Raw genomic sequence first — 19,616 nt, forward strand, 5'->3', positions numbered from 1 at the left:
TTTGATTATAAGGAGAGAAGATTTCTTAAAGTAAAATGTGTTTTAGCTTAAAAGGCAATGAGGTTACACAATCTAAAAGTGGAAAGTAAAATCAGATCAATTTAGATCAGAAATAGGGTATATTTTATAGAAACTAGAACAATTTCTAAAAATAAATTAAAGGGTTTACATCAATGACTTTTCGTAAGTGTCTGGTGCCTAATGACTCCTGATTTAAATGTGAATTAGGCAAGCAGATTTTTCTGTACCCTACTCTCACATCTTAAGGATTCTTATTACAATAAGCAGGATGAAAGATTCACTGAAATATTTTTTGTAGAGTCTCTTCTGAGTATCTTGGACAAACAGGTAAGTCACAGACATATGTTCACACTGTAACACATCCTCTAGAGAAAGTGAGAGAGATGTTATGCTAATTGACCTTGTAAACAGGCAACTGTGAGGTTCTCTTACTAAACTGAACAACCAGAGTTACAAAGCACAGGTTCAGACTGTGAATTCCTACATATTCCTAAACATTCCAAATCTGTTTGCTTATGAGATTTTTCCTAACAAGCAATTTCTTAAATTTGCCAAGCTTGTCTTAAAACTAAAGTTTTTTGTTTTCTTCATTTTTTTCTATTAATTCTAGAAATAATATTTGCAGCCTTGAGAGTTTTTAATATGTTCAGAGGTATAGAAATATCACCATCAGTTGGGTATACATGAAGGAGCTTTGGCAGGTGAGGGAAATTATTAGGAGAGAGAAGATAATCCTCACTAATAATTTTGCCCAAAATAAAACTCTTATTTGGAGATGTGCTTCCACTTCAGAAAGGAATAATCACTGCTGCATACCAGCAAAAGTCTCCTTGGTGCCCAAGATGATTATGACTGAAGAACCAGCCCAGATGATTGTATCAAACTTTCCCAAATCTGTTCTAGTTTTGCAAACAACAGATCTGTGGTTCAATGGGGTGAAGGAGTACATGAATCTAGTGAAATATATTTTGGGTGATATTTTCATTGATGCATATAAGTATATTGAAGCTTCAAAAGGAGGGCATTCATGTAGGAGATAAATTTCCTTCTTTGCAGGGCGAAATTCCTGTAAGAATAAGAGAAAGTATGAGAAAGTGCTGTAGATCTGGCTCCCAGTGCTTCTTACAACAGCTTTTCTCTCCTTTTCCACTCTTGTGTTCTTTAAAAGTAGACAGATATGGATGATACATGAACACTAATTTTTTTCTTTGTGAAGTCTGTTGACATCATCATTCTTTTCTGTCTGTGGATTTAATTTGACTTATATACAGTAAGTATGTTCATTCACCATTTCTAATGACAGTCCCTCAGAACACTTATCTGAATAGCAGTATTTTCATTTAAAATGCAGTTTCAGATACAAAAGACAGAAATTCTTAAAAGCATTGCTTAGGTTACACACAAAAATATGTTAAGCATTTTAGAGATATAGAATAAGATAACTCTCTACTGGGAACAATGATCGAAAGTCTCCTTAGACATCCAGGCTGGATTATCCACCGGAAATAATAGCAGAATTGGGTTTTCTACTTACTGTAGTAAAGCAACCTTGTCTATAAACTCCTTATTGCTGCAAACCAAAGGTGTGCGTCTGGGGAGGGCAAGCTTTTCCCCTTGATGTTCCAGGACATGGAAATACAATCCTTTTTCAGACACAGATGTTTGCAATAGAAAACTTTCACTCCACTCTCTTCTGTTTTTAATCTGCTCATGACAGGAAACACAGATTCAAAATGAATGTAAAGAACACAGTCACCGTAACTGATGATAATACAAAAGAACATGTAGGAAAGATTTCTTTTTCCCAACATATTATAAGGAGAAAAGGTTTACAGATTTCAGAAGATTCTAGGTGATTTTATTTCTCAGTGGCTACCAATACAGTGTTTTTCCATGAACTTCACAGGATATAGCTCTCTGCAATGCTATGATACTATCAACAGTTTCAGCATACAAAAGACAATACAACACTTTTTCAAGTTCTCTGCCAGATCTTCAGTGCTTCCAAGTGACTACCCCTCTAAAGCTTCACTGAACAAACAGATGTATAAAAATGGCCAAATATTCTTCCATAGCATGCGTAAAATGTAAAATGAAAAGAGTGACTGATTCACCCTCTTCAGCCAGTCTTGCTGCTAACCTCTAGGCTCTCAAGAATTTCAAAGATGTGCTTTTTAAAATATGGTAATCTACACATCTCAAGTAAAGCTTTTTACGTATGACAGTGTGAAGGCTTTGACTTGACTCTCTCATGTGCTTTTTGGTTGTCTGTTCAAACTTCTCCTCCTACTCTGTTCTTCAGAACACAACCTACTTAGTCTTACTTCTCTGACTCCTCCAGATTACCTAAATCCCTTTTCCTTGCTCTTTCATTCAGGTAGCACCTCGCTAATAACATCCTTCCCTTAAAAAACAACAGGACTCACAATACTTACATGTTGAATTCTGCAAATTCATTTATCATGCTGTGTGTCATACACTCTTCAATCTGTGTCCACTTTGTCTTTTAGACTATGAGCTATTTGGAGCAGGGGTTGTCACCTGGTGCATGCTTGAGCAATGCACAGCACAAAGGCATTCTATTTTAGACAGTATCTGAGCAATGCTGTAGCAAACAAGAAAAAAAATTGTAGTTATAATTACCCCTCCTGCAAGCTACATTAAAAAAACATGATCAAAAACTCAGAAACTGAGAAATGAGAGCATCAACTCTGTTATGTGATTTAACTAATTTCCCTCTCTTCTGTATAAATATTATGATACTGACTCTGGCTATATCATAGCATATTATTTTTTCTGCAAAGGTCTTGTTCCTTTGAGTATTGTTGATTTTTTTTAAATGGTGTCCAATTCTTTCTCACCATAGGATTTTCTGTCATAATCCCATCATCAAATGGAAAGTTACTGGTTTCCTTCTAGATTTTTCTTTGTTACTTTTATCAGGTAATGTGAATGATTCAAGAGTATTAGCAAAATTGTTTGGACAATGCTGACTTGAATAATTGTTACTCCATTTCAAAGATGGGAGAAAAAACACAAATAGATTAAGCATAAAACATAAATCTTACATGTTAAATTAACAGACATAGGTTCTAACATTTTAGGCTGTTTCAAGGTTTCATGAAAATAAAAGTTTTGTGGGCTCTAGCCCAGCTACAGAGGTATTCCTACCTGGAGAAAAAGAAATTCAGACTTTCTGTTCTGCTTCTAGCACTTCCTGCATCTTCACTAATCACTTAATTGAGCATATGCCTAAGTCCTTTTTTAAATCATTTTACAGCTATTGTCTGTAGTATTTTTGCTTGATTTTTCAATATCTCTTTTTATGCATAGAAACCCACAGTGGACTTAGTATTTTCTGACCAGTATCCCAGTACAAGAAAATTGTTTAATTGACCGTTTCAGCTACAGGACTGCACCAGCAAATAGAGCTGCTTGTCCCACACAAACTCCAGATCTTTTGCAGAATCACCATGTCCCAGGGGACACACACCGATCTGAAAGATATGGTCTAGAACTCCTGTTTCTAAGTCAACAGTTTGGCAGTACTAATAACAGAGAATTGTACTAGTGATATTTTGACTGGAATCCTGGTTCATGTTCACCCGTTAACTGGCATTTTCCTAATTTGAGCTGTGTAGCAAATTCCTCACATCTAAATAGTCTTGAGTGGGTTAGGAATGTGCAGTGGGGTAATATGGGTAGTGGGAAGGTGTCTAGGAATCATACATGAGAAAGGTCAGAAGTATTTTGGCCGCAGTAGGAGATTTCAGAGGACAATAAATATTAGCAGTGAATCTTCCTCCTTCCGTAATTTTGGCATCTCGCAGGATGCAAGCTGCCTCATCTTCTCTGGGATTCTCAAGCCAAACTCTTCTTATCCACCTTGCACATTCACACCACTCTCCTTCTCTGCCTACGTCAAGAATATCCCAGCTTATTCTTCTGCCCCTGCTGGATTTCTGTCATAGCAGTGGGCTCTTCCTGTGGTAAAGAGGTATTTTGAATATTTTATTGATTTTTTTTGTTGTCGTTCAGCATCAGTTTGGGTTTAACAAAGACTTAAAAGTGATAACTCAGGCTCAGTTCAAGTTAAAGAAAAAAATTCAATTTTAATTCAAGTTTTTACTTCAGTTTCAACTTGATTTTAAAACACGCTTTGTTTTAATACACTCATCTGTGTGATCATGATGTTTTTAGCATTACTTAAAAGTCTGTCAATATTTGTGTCAAGGGCACATTTCAACATTAATTATTCAGTATTTATTTCCAGATAATTGGCAACAATACTGAGTAGGGCAAAGCATAAGTCACCACAGAACTCTACTATAACAAGTACTTTTGAAGACCTGTCAGCTAAGGAGCCCTGAGTCATTTAACGTGTGCTTCTCCTGTATGTTTAATTAGAATGCTCTGTGGTACTAAATCAAGGTATTCCACAAGTCTAAATTTAAAGTATCACCTTTTAGTGTTCCATTTACTAACTTAAATTCTAACAGCTTTGAAAATGACTACTAATACTTCTTAAGCAGTGTTAACTATATCTTCACTTTTTAGTCTGAATTCCACACAGCTTTTTTCTTCATCATTTTGTCTCAAACCAACATCCAACTTATTGACTTATAACAGCATTATAATATTTATATTTTTAGACGCTGAAAGTTTTCTCCTTGGCAAACATACTGGAAAAGAGTTTTGTTTTAAATTATTTCCAACTGAAAAATCGTCTTAACATTTCCTTATCAGATTACTTCAATTTTCTTTGAGTAACTTTTTGAAGACAGGTTTATATTCCATTTACCTCCAGCATTTCCCTCTTCATGGCATTAGTTTAAGACAATCTACCTGCTCCAACTAGTCTCCAAAAGAGAACAGTTCTAGTTGTGAGACAGAGGCTAGGATTTGTCATCCCTGCCACCATCAGGGTTGTCGCCTGATGCTCCACTCTGATCACATCTTCAGTCTCATATTAGTGAAGTAGCCATAGGCTCTTGTCCAATAATTTTCTGGTCTTAGGACTGGAAAATCTCAAAAAATATCAACTGGGCTTTTCCATTTTTCAGCTTTTCCCCTGATGTTTCCTACAATTCAAGTAGCTTCATGTGATTTTTGCTTAGTTACGTTCTCAAAAAATGGCTGACATATTTTTGCCGGAACACCGAATAAAAATGTCAGACAAAGATGAACATCACACAAAGAAGTCTTTAGATCAAATTATAAACAATATCTATAGCGATGATGCAAATGATGAAAAAATTATATGTACAATTTCTAGGTTTGAGTTAAAGTTCTTACGGACTGTGCAAAGTAGATTTTTTTACAATTTGTATTATAGTAGAATCTGGGGGAATAAATGTACTCCTATGTATTAAGCACTGCACATAAATGGTTTTAAAATATAAAAATTGTTACTAGCCAATGCATCAAAGTGAAAATAAATAAACAGTTATGTAAATTTACAGTGGGTTTAGCTACTAAAATTACTTCCAGATTTTAGAGTTAGGAACATTCCATGAAAATATCCTCAGTGACGGCGTTTGAGTGGGCTACTGGAAATAATCACCAGTACGACACACAGTGCCACTGCTAACAAACCTACAAGTGCACCTTCTTCGCTGATCCTTCTTTCCTGGTTTGTTTCCCCAGACCCTGCAGTAGCAGATTCCCACAGACACTGTCCCAGATGTTTCCAGACCCGCAGATGAGCTGCAGTTCACATCACCTGACCACTGCTAAACAAGCATTTTGTGTCTTCCCAGCCTGGGAATTGGAACTGGGTAGAAATTAACTGGCGAAAACCTGGCACCCTTTCCGGAAGAGCTGACGCAAAGGGTTGACGAACAACTTCTTCAAGAGCATGTCAAACCTCGTTAACAACTGCGGTGTTATTTGCTTTGGTTCTGTGAGCTGGTACATTGGAAGCAACACGGGCACAAAGACTGGATTTGGGGACGTGCCGTGTAGGGGATGCTGGATGAAGAGAGCTGCTCCTGCCTTGGCTTTTGGGACAGAGCAGGGCGGATTGAGGGAAGAGAGCACCTTTTCGGGGTGTTCTGTGGGGGGTTGACTTTAGCTAGTTTAACGAGTAAGACGGGCAGGATGTGGATCTCTCCGTGGAAAAGCTGCAGTGGGCACGGCCAGGCGAGCTGAGGGGAGCGGGGAGCCCTTGCAGGGGACACACTGCTGAGAGCGGCCTTTGGAAGGACAGTCTGCAGCCGAGGCAGGACCCGTGAAAAGCGGGAAGCGATGCCCCGCCCTGGCACGACGGGCACACCCACACGGCCTCACCCGGACTAACCAGCCCATCCCCGCCGTCCCAGGCAGGCCCGTGCGGTGCCAGCGCCGCCCCTTCCCGCTCACCGCGCCCCGGCCGCCGCTCAGGGACCGCGCCTGCGCCCTCCGCGCTGCGGGACGCGCCGTGCCCCTGCCTTGCTTCCCTTCCCCCCGCCCCTTCCTCCCGCTTTTGCCATGGCGACACCGAGTGGCCTGATCCGGGCCCTGCACCGCGGGACCCTCGGCCAGGTAACCGGCCTGGGGCACGTCCCCCGTCCCTTCCCGGTCTCCCCGGGATGTGGGATGAGCCCCGTGCTCCAGGCGCGGCCGGCCCAGCCGACAGCCCGCCCCCGTGCTGCGAGCGGCTTCGCGCATGCGCGGGGCGGGGTCGGGCCGCGCGTAGCTGGCCCTGTTCTTCCCATCGTTCCCGTTTTCCAGCTCCTTTCCCTGGGTCTTCTCAGCTCCAGGGGCTTTTACTCCTCGGGGCACTCGGGGTGTGGGAGAGAGGGAGGGCTGAGCCGGCAAGTACCGGTGTCCTGGTGGTCGTTCAAGGGCTGAGGTACCGCTGGGCGTTGTGCGAGATTTCAGCGTTGGTCTTTGCTTCTTCTCTAGAGTATCACCTTCCGATTTTAAATGCACCTGCAGGCTAGGAACTCTTGTCTTCTCCAGCAGGAAAAAAAAACCCAAACCGCATAGATGTCTGAATTGATGTATGTCAACTCCCCGCCTTGGTACTTACACAGCTTCGATATGTTCTAGTAGTGGTTACATTTCCTTAACATATTTGGGATTTTCACTGTAACCATAAGAAGCCTTCACTTCCTCCCTCCCTCCCATTCTATTACAAAATAAAGGAGCAACTGATTGCATTGATTGTGTTTGGAAAGACAACCCTCAGTAATCAGCCAAGTCAGGTATATATTCAGTGACTATATGTAGGCACCTTCCTTCATGAATTTTTATGTCTGTGAATGGTTTGCCTTGCAAATCTAAAATTTTTATGTAGCTTACAGTCTTATTTTTAAAATAGGTGGAAGAATGATTAATTAAAACAATTTGATAACAATAATGTTGCATAATTTTAGTGAATGTTTGTTTCCCTTAGCTGGACAATTGGCTTTTTCATGAAAATCTTGCTAATGTTCTTATATCATCTAAATCCTGAATGGTATGCTGTGTTTCTATAATGGAACATTTTATATTGAATGGTTGTCAGGGTAAATGTGTCTCATGTTGCTTGTGAAAAGAAATAGGTTAAGTAGAAGGTCAAAGACATCTTTGGGTGTTATCCACGCTGTCTGTGACCTTGCAGCAACTGGATTCTGTTATCCTCAGCTGTTGAGTTGATATTCTGAGCACATCAATACACACTAATACACAAAAAGTTGGTGTATATAGTGGTGTATGGTGGGTAAACTATGAGTTGTGAGACTATTTCTGAATTAGGACTTTTAAAATGAAGCTTAAATAATCAAGGCAATAAGGGTGTTTCCATTTCTGGAGGTGTTTTGATTTCATTTCGCTTACACGTACCTAAATCTTCCTAGGTTTCTAACACTTACCATTTGAATAGTTCTTGCAAAGATGCCTCAAACCACTCATTATTTTTAGAACTCAAAGTTCCTTGAAAAATACTGAAAGGACTTGTATATGCTTCTCTTTCCAGATGCTCATGATGGCTCTTTCTGATCCATTCAGTATCCTAGCAGATGGCCTCCTCTGTTTTCATCCCTCTAGCAAAGGATTCTGGTTTATCTTACATAATAGAGAACTCTGCTCTGAGTAAATATGGCTCTGTTATATCTTAATATTCACTCTGACAGGCGCTGCTTTGTCACCTCTGAGTTACCTGTCAGGTCAAGGTGTGGGTGCTTTATCATCTGATTACTGTTCCACAATGTCCTTTAGATATGATAGGTCTGAAAATGTGCTTCCTTCCTGTTGTTCTTTAAATGTTTTCATTTAAAAACAAGAAGCCCCAAGTTAGCCTTGGTTATGTAGCTTCATATCACCCACCCTCAAGTAACAGTAGTAATTTAAGTTGTTCCTCCAGTTTTAAATTTGCAAGTCCATTATGTTATGGGATTCTGTCAATTTACTCTCTCACTTTAAGCGCCCTCTTACATCTATATGGAAAGAATTGCACTGGAATTGAAGTAGTACTTCAGTGCATCTTCAAAAGACTTGAAGGAAAAAAACTGGCTTCCTTATTTATCTGCCCCTGTTTCCAGACTGGACTCCAGAGTAGTTCAACTATTGGAACAGCTTGGAATAAGATCATGTATTTGCTGTGTGCTAATGAGGAACATTCAAATTTCAAGCTGGAAAAGTGTTTGCCTTCAAGCTTGCACAGTAGGCAAGTACTGGCCAAGTACTGGCAAACTGATAGTTTTGATGTTTAAGCATTTGATAATGCAGTCACAGTTGCTAGGACGTATCATTTATGTGGTTTCACCTTTGTTTTACTGTAGTGCACAGTTCATTATTGTGCTGGATTTGTCATGCTATGGAAAAGTTGCTCTATAATTTTTGTTATACATATTTCTAGAACACAGCTAGACTTTGTAGGCATAATATATGTGGTTAAGAAGAAAGTAACATTTTGTTGGAGAGATTAATTACATTTGGGGTATCCTGACTTTCAAGAGCTTATTTTGAAATTGCCCGATTTACTGTTCTTCACTGGTCTCTAAGCCAAGGTTATAGAAAGTAATTTCATCAAGTCTGTTTCTTTGATAAGACACTCTTAAAAGTGGCAGCTAACAGGTACTCCAGAGAATTACTGATAAAATTATGAGAAATCCAACAAAGGCATAACCTGTCAATAGGAAAATTTACTCTAGAGTGAGTCAGTCAGTTGTTGTTGTATGTCCTGACAGAACATGGATTAGGTTTAGTCCTGTCAGCAAACATGAAGTAGAAGAATGACAAGGTCTTGCTTTTGGTTATAGAGTCTCATGCATCAGTAGATGGCTTTTCAGACTCCCAGCTGGAGGCCTACTTTATTTGCCTTCAAGAATTCAGGAGTCTTTGGCATCATTTTTCTTTTCTAGTATCAAAGTAGTTATCACTATTACAGTTACTGCAAGAATACTCTAGTACCTCTATTGCTTTTCTTCCTGAGAGTATCTTTTAAAGAAAACAAGAATTCTCATTTTGCTACCTTTTCTCCTGCCCTGGTCTTTCCTCTTTGATAGGTAAGCCTTCCCCGGCTTTCATACATGATCTGTTACAGTGACTGTATTGTTATTGCTAAGCTGTACATTTTGATGTTCTACAAACTTCATCTCTTGTCAACTTTCACAGGAATGATGCATCAGAAAGTGGATTCTCTTTTAGCTTCAAGTGGTACAGAATTGCATCTTCCAGCCACAAGGGTTGGTATTTTTTAATACGAAATCCTTTCCATTTTGGTGCTAGAATTTAGTGGGGTTTTTTTCTGACTGGAAGTTGTATTTACCCTAATTAAACTTATCACACTGACTCTAGCAGGCACTGTTTGGGTCATACAAAGAGAAAATTGGTTTGAGTCTCACGGTTCCAAGAATGTTTTTCTACCTTTTGGTGAGTGTTGCACAGAAAACATCTCTGGTGAACATTTAGTCAGATACCACTGCAAGTACACAACCTTGAAATCCAATGAATCTTAGCCAACATGTTGGTAATCTTAGCAGTTCATTTAGGAATGTACCTGTTTCTTTGCCTGAGTTAATATTATTAAAACAATATCACAGTGTGGTTCCCTGTATGTAGTTTCTCTAACTTGCTTTACAATTCATGACCAAAGGTGGTGCTAAAATCAAGAGGCCTTTAGGGTATCTTACCCTACTGTGGCAGCCTAAAGGATCTCAAGGACAAAGTTAGACTAATGTGGTGTGCTTTGCTCCTAACAAATCCACATTTGCTGTTGTTTTCTTTTAGTTATCTTCTAGGGAATTGCAAAAGATGGGTTTTATTCACTGAGTATTGATGCTAAGTAGACTACCTCCCAGACTGCTCCTCTTTTCCTGTATTTTTGAAGACAGGAGTGACATTTTTCCTTTTTTGGTCTTCTGATACTTTATTTGGCCTCTGTGAACCTCTGTGATTCTGGCCAGTATTGTCAGTACTTTAAGAAGAGATCTTCAGATTGTTTGGGTCTGATGAAATTTGATTTACTTTTTTTGAAGAAGTATTGTTCTGGTGGTATTCAGGCCACCTGATCACCCCATTGTTACTGTGCTAGTCATGTTAATGACTGGTCATGTTTCATATTTTTTAACAAAGATGGCTGTGAAAAAGGCAGATAAAAATTGAAGGGTTGTTTTGGAGAAGACCATTAAAATGCTTTTTCCCAGATTGCAAATTAAATCTTCAAAATTTTTAGCTATAGTTACCATATGGGCTCCAGAGAACGGAAGTAACTGAAATTACCAGACCCTAATCCTTAAGGATTTCAAAGGTCGTAGTTAAAACTACAGTGGGAGAGAGAGCTCAGTTTTTAGTATCATTCAGATGTGTTATGAATGAAATGCAAACAATTTAAAAGTATCCGTGTTCCCATCTTGAATTTGTTGCTGTCACATAGGGGTCACTTTGTTAACCATTAATGAAATGAGTCCCCAGGTGCATGTAACAAGCTGCACACATACACAGGTTACTGCAGCAGGTCAACTTCAGAATGTCTGTCCAGACACTTGTGTACTGAAATTGATGGATGAACAGGCAAATTTTTAAGTGCTTGCCCTGAATTTATGATTGTGACAATCCCCTGTGTTACATCTCTTTCTTCCAAAGAGCATGAAGGTTGGAAGTAGCAAACTGCTTTTGACTGACTTAAAAAAGCTGGAAATGCTTTTTTAACCTGTTAGACAGCAAAGACCCATGATGTTTCCTGGTGTCCAGTATGGGGTGCTTCAGCATATTGGAATCTACAGGACCTTTAGGAAAGATCCAAGTGATTTGAGAAATGCTTTCCAAGTACGGATATCCTCTATCCGAATTCATGTATGTAGAAATTGTGGCCTTTTTTTTTTCAATTTCCTATTTTTCTGAATTTTAACATTTCTAACTATTGCTATTGAGCCTAGATACTGAAAGTTATTTAGTTACCTGGGTTCTTCTGAAATCAACATGTTCTAGTCTTTGGATTAAACCTCTAGTGTCTCCTATTCGGGTTGGAATGGAAGTCTTTCCTAATCAGTCATTTGTTTATACTCTAATCACAAAATAATTTATGTTTGATCCTCTAGGGAAAGCAACTTACCTTTCAGATAAAGCAATGGAATAGTTCTTTATGCCAGAATGAAATCATTAGCTTTTGTGTCATTTTCAGAGCTGAAGGCAAGTTAGTATACAGTGAGAACATACATTTCTTGGGTTTTCACTGGGTTTGAGGGAGCTCGGATTTCCACACAGATTTATTAGACCTTCCAATTGTGGAAAGACTTCTCGTAATCTGCCTTGCTTAATGCCTTGTCTCTGATGGATTTTGACCACTGTTGTAGCTGCACAGGAGAGAGCCCCCATTGTAGACAGAAATGAGGGATCTTTGAGGCGTGAATGGGTCCTATTCATTTCCATAATGGAGTTCTAACAATAAAGTCTGGCAAACACAGATTGTTTTAGCAGGAAACAGCCCTTTATTTTGGCATCTTGGCAGGGCTTGGGTAGAGTCCCACCATTCTTTCCCCCTCTGGCCCTTGCTTTCAGTGTCTTGACTGAGCCTGTTTTTTCTCTTGAGAGATTCCTGTTTTTATTAACTTGTTTTTGTACAGTGAGTTTAATGAAAGATGCTACTCTGCCTATGCTGGATGTTGAAGTTTTATGTAAATTTCTCAGTGCATATGCTGGACAAACATATTGTACAGTCTGTAGTAGATTGCCTCTGTCTCTAGACCGCAGACTGGGGGTCTTGTTTTAATGCTGTTTCATTGGCAGATAGAATTTCCATTTACTAATACAGCAAGTGCTGTTCTAGACATTCAGCAATTACTTTTTCCATGACACAAGTTGTGGTTTATGCTGCGACTCGGGTTGGATGAACAAACATTTTGTGGAGTTGACTCAAATTACAGATCAGAAGTTGAAGTGAAGAAAACCTCCAAACATTAAGTCAGTTAAGTCACCTTAGATCATATATTTTTTGAGCTCTGCAGAGTTTGTAAGCAGTGAACTGAAGTTGTTTTCCTTTTTGTTGTTTGAGCCCTTGACTGTAATAATACCATTCTTGGAGTCCCGAACTCAGACAAATCCTGTAGCAGATTTTATAATTTTCTGCTGTATCAGGCACATCTGTATATGCACTGGACAGGATTAAATATATTTATATGTAAATAAATATATTAAATATATTTTTGCCCCCAGAGATTCTCACCTTGAGAGTGCACTGAAGTTCTTGCTGCCTGGGAAAGGAAATAGATAGATATTTGTATATATATATATATACAAATATGTATACTCACACAAATATACAATGCAGTATGTATGCTTACTTTTTCATTTCCCTCCTTCTTGTGCTGAAATGTGATGATTGCTACCAGAAATGAAATATCTGCTTTTATTTTAGCTTTGAGCTCTTTGAATTATGCTAGGGCTGTATCCGCTTCTTGGAGCTGGCTGAAGTAATGGAGAGGTGAAGTTGATCCCATTGCTTCAGTGATGTCTGCAGGATATCTGAGTGAAAAATTAGTGTTGTGTGTTTTCGTTATGTGCACACAGTTCACGTTATGAACTACTACCGAGATGTTATCTTCATAGCCAGGCAGATAAAACCCTGCTGTGCTTCCTTTGTATTTAGATGGCACTTTCATAACTGTTCAGACTGGGAACTTCTTTTTGTTTAGACTACCTTGTTTATAGATAAGTGGTTTGGAGCCTTACAGTACAGATTAGAAGGTGAATAAATGCTTCTGACTGATATTTCCAAGTGTGGTAAGCCCATCTAGTTCACCTATGTAGGTGGTTGTCAATATTTACATTCCTGTGCAGAAAGATCCCAGAGTTGGATAGTGCTAAGTTTCCATTTTTGAAGCTCAAAGCTCCTATAAAACTCTTCCAATCCCCTGAAGTATTCGGAAGCTGAAATGAGATGAAATTGTATATATTCTCCCATTCTGACAGATGGAGGATGTGTGACTCTGAATCCCATCACTGTTGTTTCTGATCACATACGCTCAATGACAATCAAATATTATGTATTGGTCTTCATAGTGTCATCCTCACCATCTGAATGCTGAGCTGTTAATCTCATTAGAAGGTTGTTGGCCAGCATTCAAAAAAAAAAAAAGAATTGCAAGTGTCTTCACAACTTTCTGGTCTCACCATCACCTTTTTCCTTTTGCCAGGTGCATAGGTTCTGACTTTGAAATCTGCCACCTGTGCCTTGGGAAAAGATATAGCAGCGTTTTCATGTTAATAAAAGACTCCAGGCTTCCTGATGATCTCACCAAAGATTCACATGGCAACTATTTTTGTCATTTGCTTTCACACTTGTGGATGCTCTAATATCTCTGTCCTTTGGCAGTGAGATTGCTAAATAGCCTGTTTTGAGTTTGCCCAACAGTCAGGAACAGTTCTTTTCAGGGATTCTGCCTTGATCCTGGGCCTCGTGGGCATTCACTTCTCTGCTTACCACCATTGCTTTTTGCACAAAAAGCAGCAAAGAAATACGAGGAGATACAAACTTTTGATGGCAGAACCATGTTATGCTGTCCTTCCTAAATACAGTCTTTTTATAGCTACATCAAAGTTTCTTTCAAAGGTGGTCTTTGACTTCTACTTGAATTGGGTTATCCATTTGCAAATATTTTTCTTGAAATCACATACTTGTCAAGATGTGGAAAGACTTTACTTAATAGGCATCCATAGGGTGCTTTCCGTTTGCATGGAAGAACAAAACAGTTTCAAACATTTCAAAGCCTCTTTGTTGCTTATGTAAAGGGAATGAGGGGTCCAGCCCTCTGAATTCCTGACCAAATCTTGTCTTGCATCTCTGCTGGCAACAAATCAGCCCATGTACTTTCTGCGACCAAGAACGAGTTCACGTTCTGCTCTTCATGCACTTCTACTGGGGTGTTTTGTTGTGGGGTTTTTTTAAGATATCTACAATTTAGATCTTTGCAGAGTTAAAGCAATGTCTGCACTCTGCAGTGTTCATCAACCATTAAGCCAGGTCACAACAGCCAAAGTGCTGTCACTCCCTTCAAAGGGACATATTTAGAGTTGATCGTGCAATGTTGATTCTAAGTCTCTAGGATACAGAATACTTGCCAGTACTCAAAAAATTGGAGTATTACACATCTGTAGAATACCTAGAGTAAAAACACTTGGCTTGTTTTATACTGCTATACTCCAAAGGGTACATCCAAGTTGAGATTTGTTAGTTTGCCTGGCTTCCCATGGGCCAGTTGAATAGTACAGGTAAGTTAGCAAGGAACATCTCATCTTTTTAACAAAGCAGTGAGCATCACACACAAACTAGGGAACTTCTCATGTGATATTTCTGGGCTCAAGGTGTGTAATAAGCAAGTCACAGTTTGCTGTGACTTGGGTGGCGTGTGCTGTTGCCATTCTAGTCTCACTTGGCTACATCCTCTTGACCTGAGCACAAATAAACACTTGTGTCTCTGTCTCCCTCATCCGTTGCTCATCTGTTGTTTGTCCTTTTTATGGAAACAGCCCAGGCTGGTGGTTTCAGGACCAGCCTGCACCGATAACACCAGTTTAAATGTAGTCTATATTGTCTATCTTCAGAAAAAGTTTTTTAAATTCTGTAGAAGTCCCTGAGACAAGTATGATTATTATTATGTCTAAAATACTCAAATTCATAGAATTCTCTCCAGCATAGACAAGGAGGACCAGCTGTAGCAATTTCTTTGTGCATGTGTGCACCATTAGGGAATTCACTGAGATTTCTGCATCCCAAGGCCTCTCAACATCCGTCAGGTGGTTTTAAAACTTTGCTATTCACCTGAGATGAATTTCATGCAGTGACCACAAGGTGAAAGTTTTTGAACAGCTGTGTTAATTTTGGCCCCATGTGAAATGAAGCCAACTTTTCCTTGCTACAGGAAATTGCCAAATAAAATAATGGAGAGGAAATGAACTACTCTTTGAGTTCCTAGGACAGTATTCTGAAGAAATATAGTAATTCCAAACAAAAAATATTTTTTAAAAAACATCCCTATAGATGTAAGTTGATATTCTTTGTTTATATCTCATAGGGCAATGTTAGTAGCAAGCAGACTCCTCACTTGAAGAAAATATATAAAAAAATATAATAAACTCTCTTTCAGCTAAAGGTCAGAGAAGGAGCAAGAGCAATCACATGTTTTTAAGAGATTTGGATACTACTGTGATCAAAAACATAAAACTTCTTTAATTTCTCTGGGAAGGAAGTATTTAGTTATGGGGCATTCTTTAGCTCTTTGTTTTGTTTTGGTTTAAGATTGTGGAGGTTTTGGTACTTAGAATGGTTTAATATATTAAAATTGCACCAACCTTTCATATATCAAATAATCTAGATTTATAGTTTAGAAATATAATACACTTTTCCAGTAACACGTGTATCTTGTGTGCTAATTCTTCACTTGTTGCTATCAGACTTATTCTCTTGAAGCAGTGTATGTTTCTAAATGTGGATAAGTACCAGTTTACAAGTGTTAAATGTTAAGTCGCATTTCACAATTTTAAGAACGTGAAATGGTTTTGCAAAACATATCAATGTTCAGGTGCTATCTGTGAAAAGGCCTCAATTCTTAAATTTTGTTGAATGCAGGTAGAAGGACTTGAATCTTGAAATGCTGGGAGATCTAGCCTGTCTAAATAGAATTCTGATTTATTTTCTATCCTCTTTGGTCAGCTCACTTTGATCTTAATCATCTTAGTGAGATGATTAATTAATAAGCTCAGAGGACTGCAACAGACCCAGCTGGAGCTGGTGCTTCCCATGGCCAAAATAAAAATTAACTGCCCCTGTATCTTTATCAACACATCGCATATATACATTTATATATAAATAAAGAACCTCTCTAAGCTCTCTTCTGAAATGCTTTCTTTTTCTTACTGTTGAAAAGTTTTCTTTACGTCTGATCTGAATCCTTACTGCAACTTAAGCTCATTGTTTCTTACCCTATTAACCACGATCCCAAAGTCATATGCATTTAAGGCGCGTTTAAGACCTTTTACTGTCACAGTCTTCCTTTCACTGGACTAAAAAAGCCTCAGGCTTTCCTCTGTAGTCTTATTTCTTAAGACATTTACTGGACTTGATTGAACTTCTATGGCCTCCTTCTACCACTGTTTTGAAACACAGGACCTAAAACTGTCCAAATGCTCCAGCTTGAGGCCATCCTCATCCTGAGTAAAATGAGCAAATTGTTTTCTCTCTTCTGGATTTTAATCCTATTCATAAATTCCTGTGCAATTTTTGGTGTAACTTATAAATGTTGTGGCTTTGCAGCAGCAGGATACTGATTCATACTCACCTTCTAAAATATTACAAACCCCAGATCCTGTTCTGCAGTTGTTGCCTGGACAGCTGTTCTTCCTGTGTTTGTGTGGTTGACTAGTCAGCTTTTCTGTATAGATCCATGTATTTTTGCCTGGTAAATAGCATTCTGTTTTTCAGATCATTTCTTTCCTTTGTCAAGATCATTTTGAGCCCTTACCATCCTTCCAACTTTGTTTTGTCTGCAGGTTTAACAAATACTCTATTTCAACATCCAGATTACTATTAGAGATACTAAAATACCAAATAATACTGGACCTAGGACAAAACCCTGCAAAACTATATTTGATATATCTTTTGACAACCAGTGTAAGCCATCAAGAAGTGCTCTTTTCGCTTTTGGGAGGTTTTTTCTGTCCAGTTCCACCTCCAGCATATAATATTATATTCTAGGTGCCATTTCTCTAGCTTGTTGGAAACTGAGGTAATATTGGAACTAAATGATAATCAGGATATAACCTTTAGTACTGGTTTCTCCATTCTAGTATCTCTTGTGCTATAGAAGGTTATCAGAATGATCTGACATCATTAGTTCTTGAGACATACTGCTGTTTGCCATTATTTCTGTAGTTTCTTCAAAGTTCATTATTTGTTCCTGTATTTTTCCGCGAATTGAAGTTGAGCTGACTGATACAGAGTAACTCCACTTAGGCCAGGTCACAGAGTGGAGCCTGAGGTTATCTGTGTGCTTCTGGGCCCAGTGCTTCCATGCCAGTGTGCTTTGTGCCACTGGCTGCAACGGGATCAAGAGGAAGGCAGCAGAAGGCTGGGTGCTTTCTAGAGCTGTTTCCAGGAGGCACCTGTGCCTGAAAACCTTGGTTGTTGCTGGTTCAGATACATTGTTCAATGAACAGTAAACTAGTTTTTATATGGATTTGTGTCTTAGGATTGTTCTCTACAGTGTGACAAGGCTGTCACTCTGCTCTCTCACCTTTTCCCTTGTGCTGCCTCTTCCAAGCAATACCTGCAGTACCATATCTGTCAAGTTTTCAGCTGTGAGCATTGAGTGCATCATCTAATGGATTTGGAAGCAGCATGTACTGATCTGACCTGACCTTCATGCCTTGCCTGTCTGGTCAGAATGTTCCCGCTGATAGTTCACCACACTTAGCTTTCTCTGAAGCTTCCTGTCAACAAGGCACTAATTTAGTTTGTCTCTTAGCACCTTCCTTGTGTGGTAGTTGTAAAAACATGTTATTAATTCCTTTAGCCTGTCACTGGGTCTGGGTGAAATGGACTGACAAGGCCTGCAGGTAATGTCTGTGGTTAGGTAGTTTGATTGGAGAAGATTTATTGCCTCAGCTTAAAAAGGGGAATCAAATGGTTTGAGAATAGTTAATGCAGGGTTAAGGCTGCATCAGGCAGCATCTGAGACCATTAATTGCAGTTCTTTGTACACCTTTGAAAACCAGGGGATGCAGAAGTAGTGCCTGTGTCAGTGTGCATTGGACCTGCTCTGTAGCTGAGGAATGGCTCAGCTTTGAATGGGAGCTGTAACATGCTGGCCTTCAAGTTGATGTGGAGAACTGTAAGAAGCACAGGACAAAAAGTAAAACTGTCAAGCTGTGTCCTTGCTCAGGAAGAGATTGTGGTTTAGAATAAGAGTAAGATTGGTGACCGCCATTGGCTGCAAGCAGACCCAGTGCATGGTTCTTTCACCAGCTGTGCACAAACCCTTCCTGCTCTGTCAAATGTTATCACCAGTTCTTGTCCCAGGGCCTCTTCAGAGTACTCGAGCCAGCCCTTCTGAGCCAGCATATTGCTGGCTGCTTCCAAGTCCCCTAGCCAGGATTCATATAACCTGTTTCACTTGACATGGGAGGGAAGGGTCTACAGTTGTCCCAGGTCCAGAGGTATCTTCTGGTGCATGGCAGCACAAACTGTGGCACCTGCTGTAGATAACGTGTCTGTCAGTGCAGCTGTCATTAGCACGATGAGTGGCACGCGGAGCTCATAAAGAGGGAATACATTTGCGGGATGCAGCGAACCACATTAAAGGATCCGTTTGCTTAGTCATCTTTAACAAGGCAGCGTGAGAGGGCAGCCTAACCCAAACACAGTTATACTGAATTCTTTTGCTAGCCCTAGAGGGCAGAGTTAAATTTATGGGGTGGGGTTAGTATGTGCTGTAAATGTTCCTCCTTTAAATGTGTTTCTCATTTTAAATATAAATATTAAAATCTTACTGAAGTTTAAATATGAGTGCATTTGACATTCAAGAAAGGAGTACTAGGCACTGCTGTTTAAATCTCAATTTCTGGGCAATGAGTTAATCTTTTCTCAGGAGCTATTTATCTGAAAACTTGTAAATATGTTTCTTTCTAATTTAATGTTAGATCTTTAATCCCTCATTTTAAGAATTAAGTATGTTGAAATAGCATTTGTACCAGATGAATTTGACGTATTGAATTATCAGATCATGATAAACATGTTTAAAAGTTTCTTAAGGAAGTTTGCAGAGAAGTAATTCCTTTAAAAACAGTAATTGAAACAAAGTCTGTAGTACATAAACTGCTCTTAAGTTTCCCTTTTCCTGAATTTTTTTCTTTTTCTAATAACATTAGCACTTAGATTGTCCCAATTAGGCTTTAAAATTTATGCTTTAGCTAGTAAAATCTGACTTGTCTGGCTTCCCTTCATTTTGCTGCTCAATAACTGTCTGAAGACAGGTTTTGCTAAGCCAGTATTAACAGACAAGTGTATTATTTAAGCAACGAGAGCTTTGAAGTTGCAAAGTATTAATGAGGGAAATAAAAGGATTGTAGATAGATGCAAAGATGCAGCAGTTGATGACTTTTGTCAGCCAGCGAATTTCTTTTGTGTCTGAGTTTGG

At 39.1% G+C, this 19,616-nt stretch overlaps 1 protein-coding gene across 2 annotated transcripts in view; it reads left to right on the forward strand.

The window, feature by feature from the left end:
- Positions 1-6,433: 6,433 nt before the first annotated feature.
- WARS2 (tryptophanyl tRNA synthetase 2, mitochondrial) overlaps positions 6,434-19,616 on the forward strand; it is a 38,437-nt gene continuing 25,254 nt past the window's right edge. The window contains exon 1 of one of the 2 annotated variants that reach the window (XM_032680426.1): positions 6,434-6,543. In XM_032680426.1, coding sequence (XP_032536317.1) covers positions 6,490-6,543 — 54 coding nt within the window. In that variant the 5' untranslated portion in view covers positions 6,434-6,489. Of the gene's footprint in view, positions 6,544-6,775; positions 6,854-19,616 lie in introns of those variants that run through there. The other variant, XM_032680428.1, reaches the window with a different exon arrangement.

This window comes from Chiroxiphia lanceolata, chromosome 2 (genome assembly GCF_009829145.1).
Source record: "Chiroxiphia lanceolata isolate bChiLan1 chromosome 2, bChiLan1.pri, whole genome shotgun sequence".
NCBI lineage: Eukaryota > Metazoa > Chordata > Aves > Passeriformes > Pipridae > Chiroxiphia > Chiroxiphia lanceolata.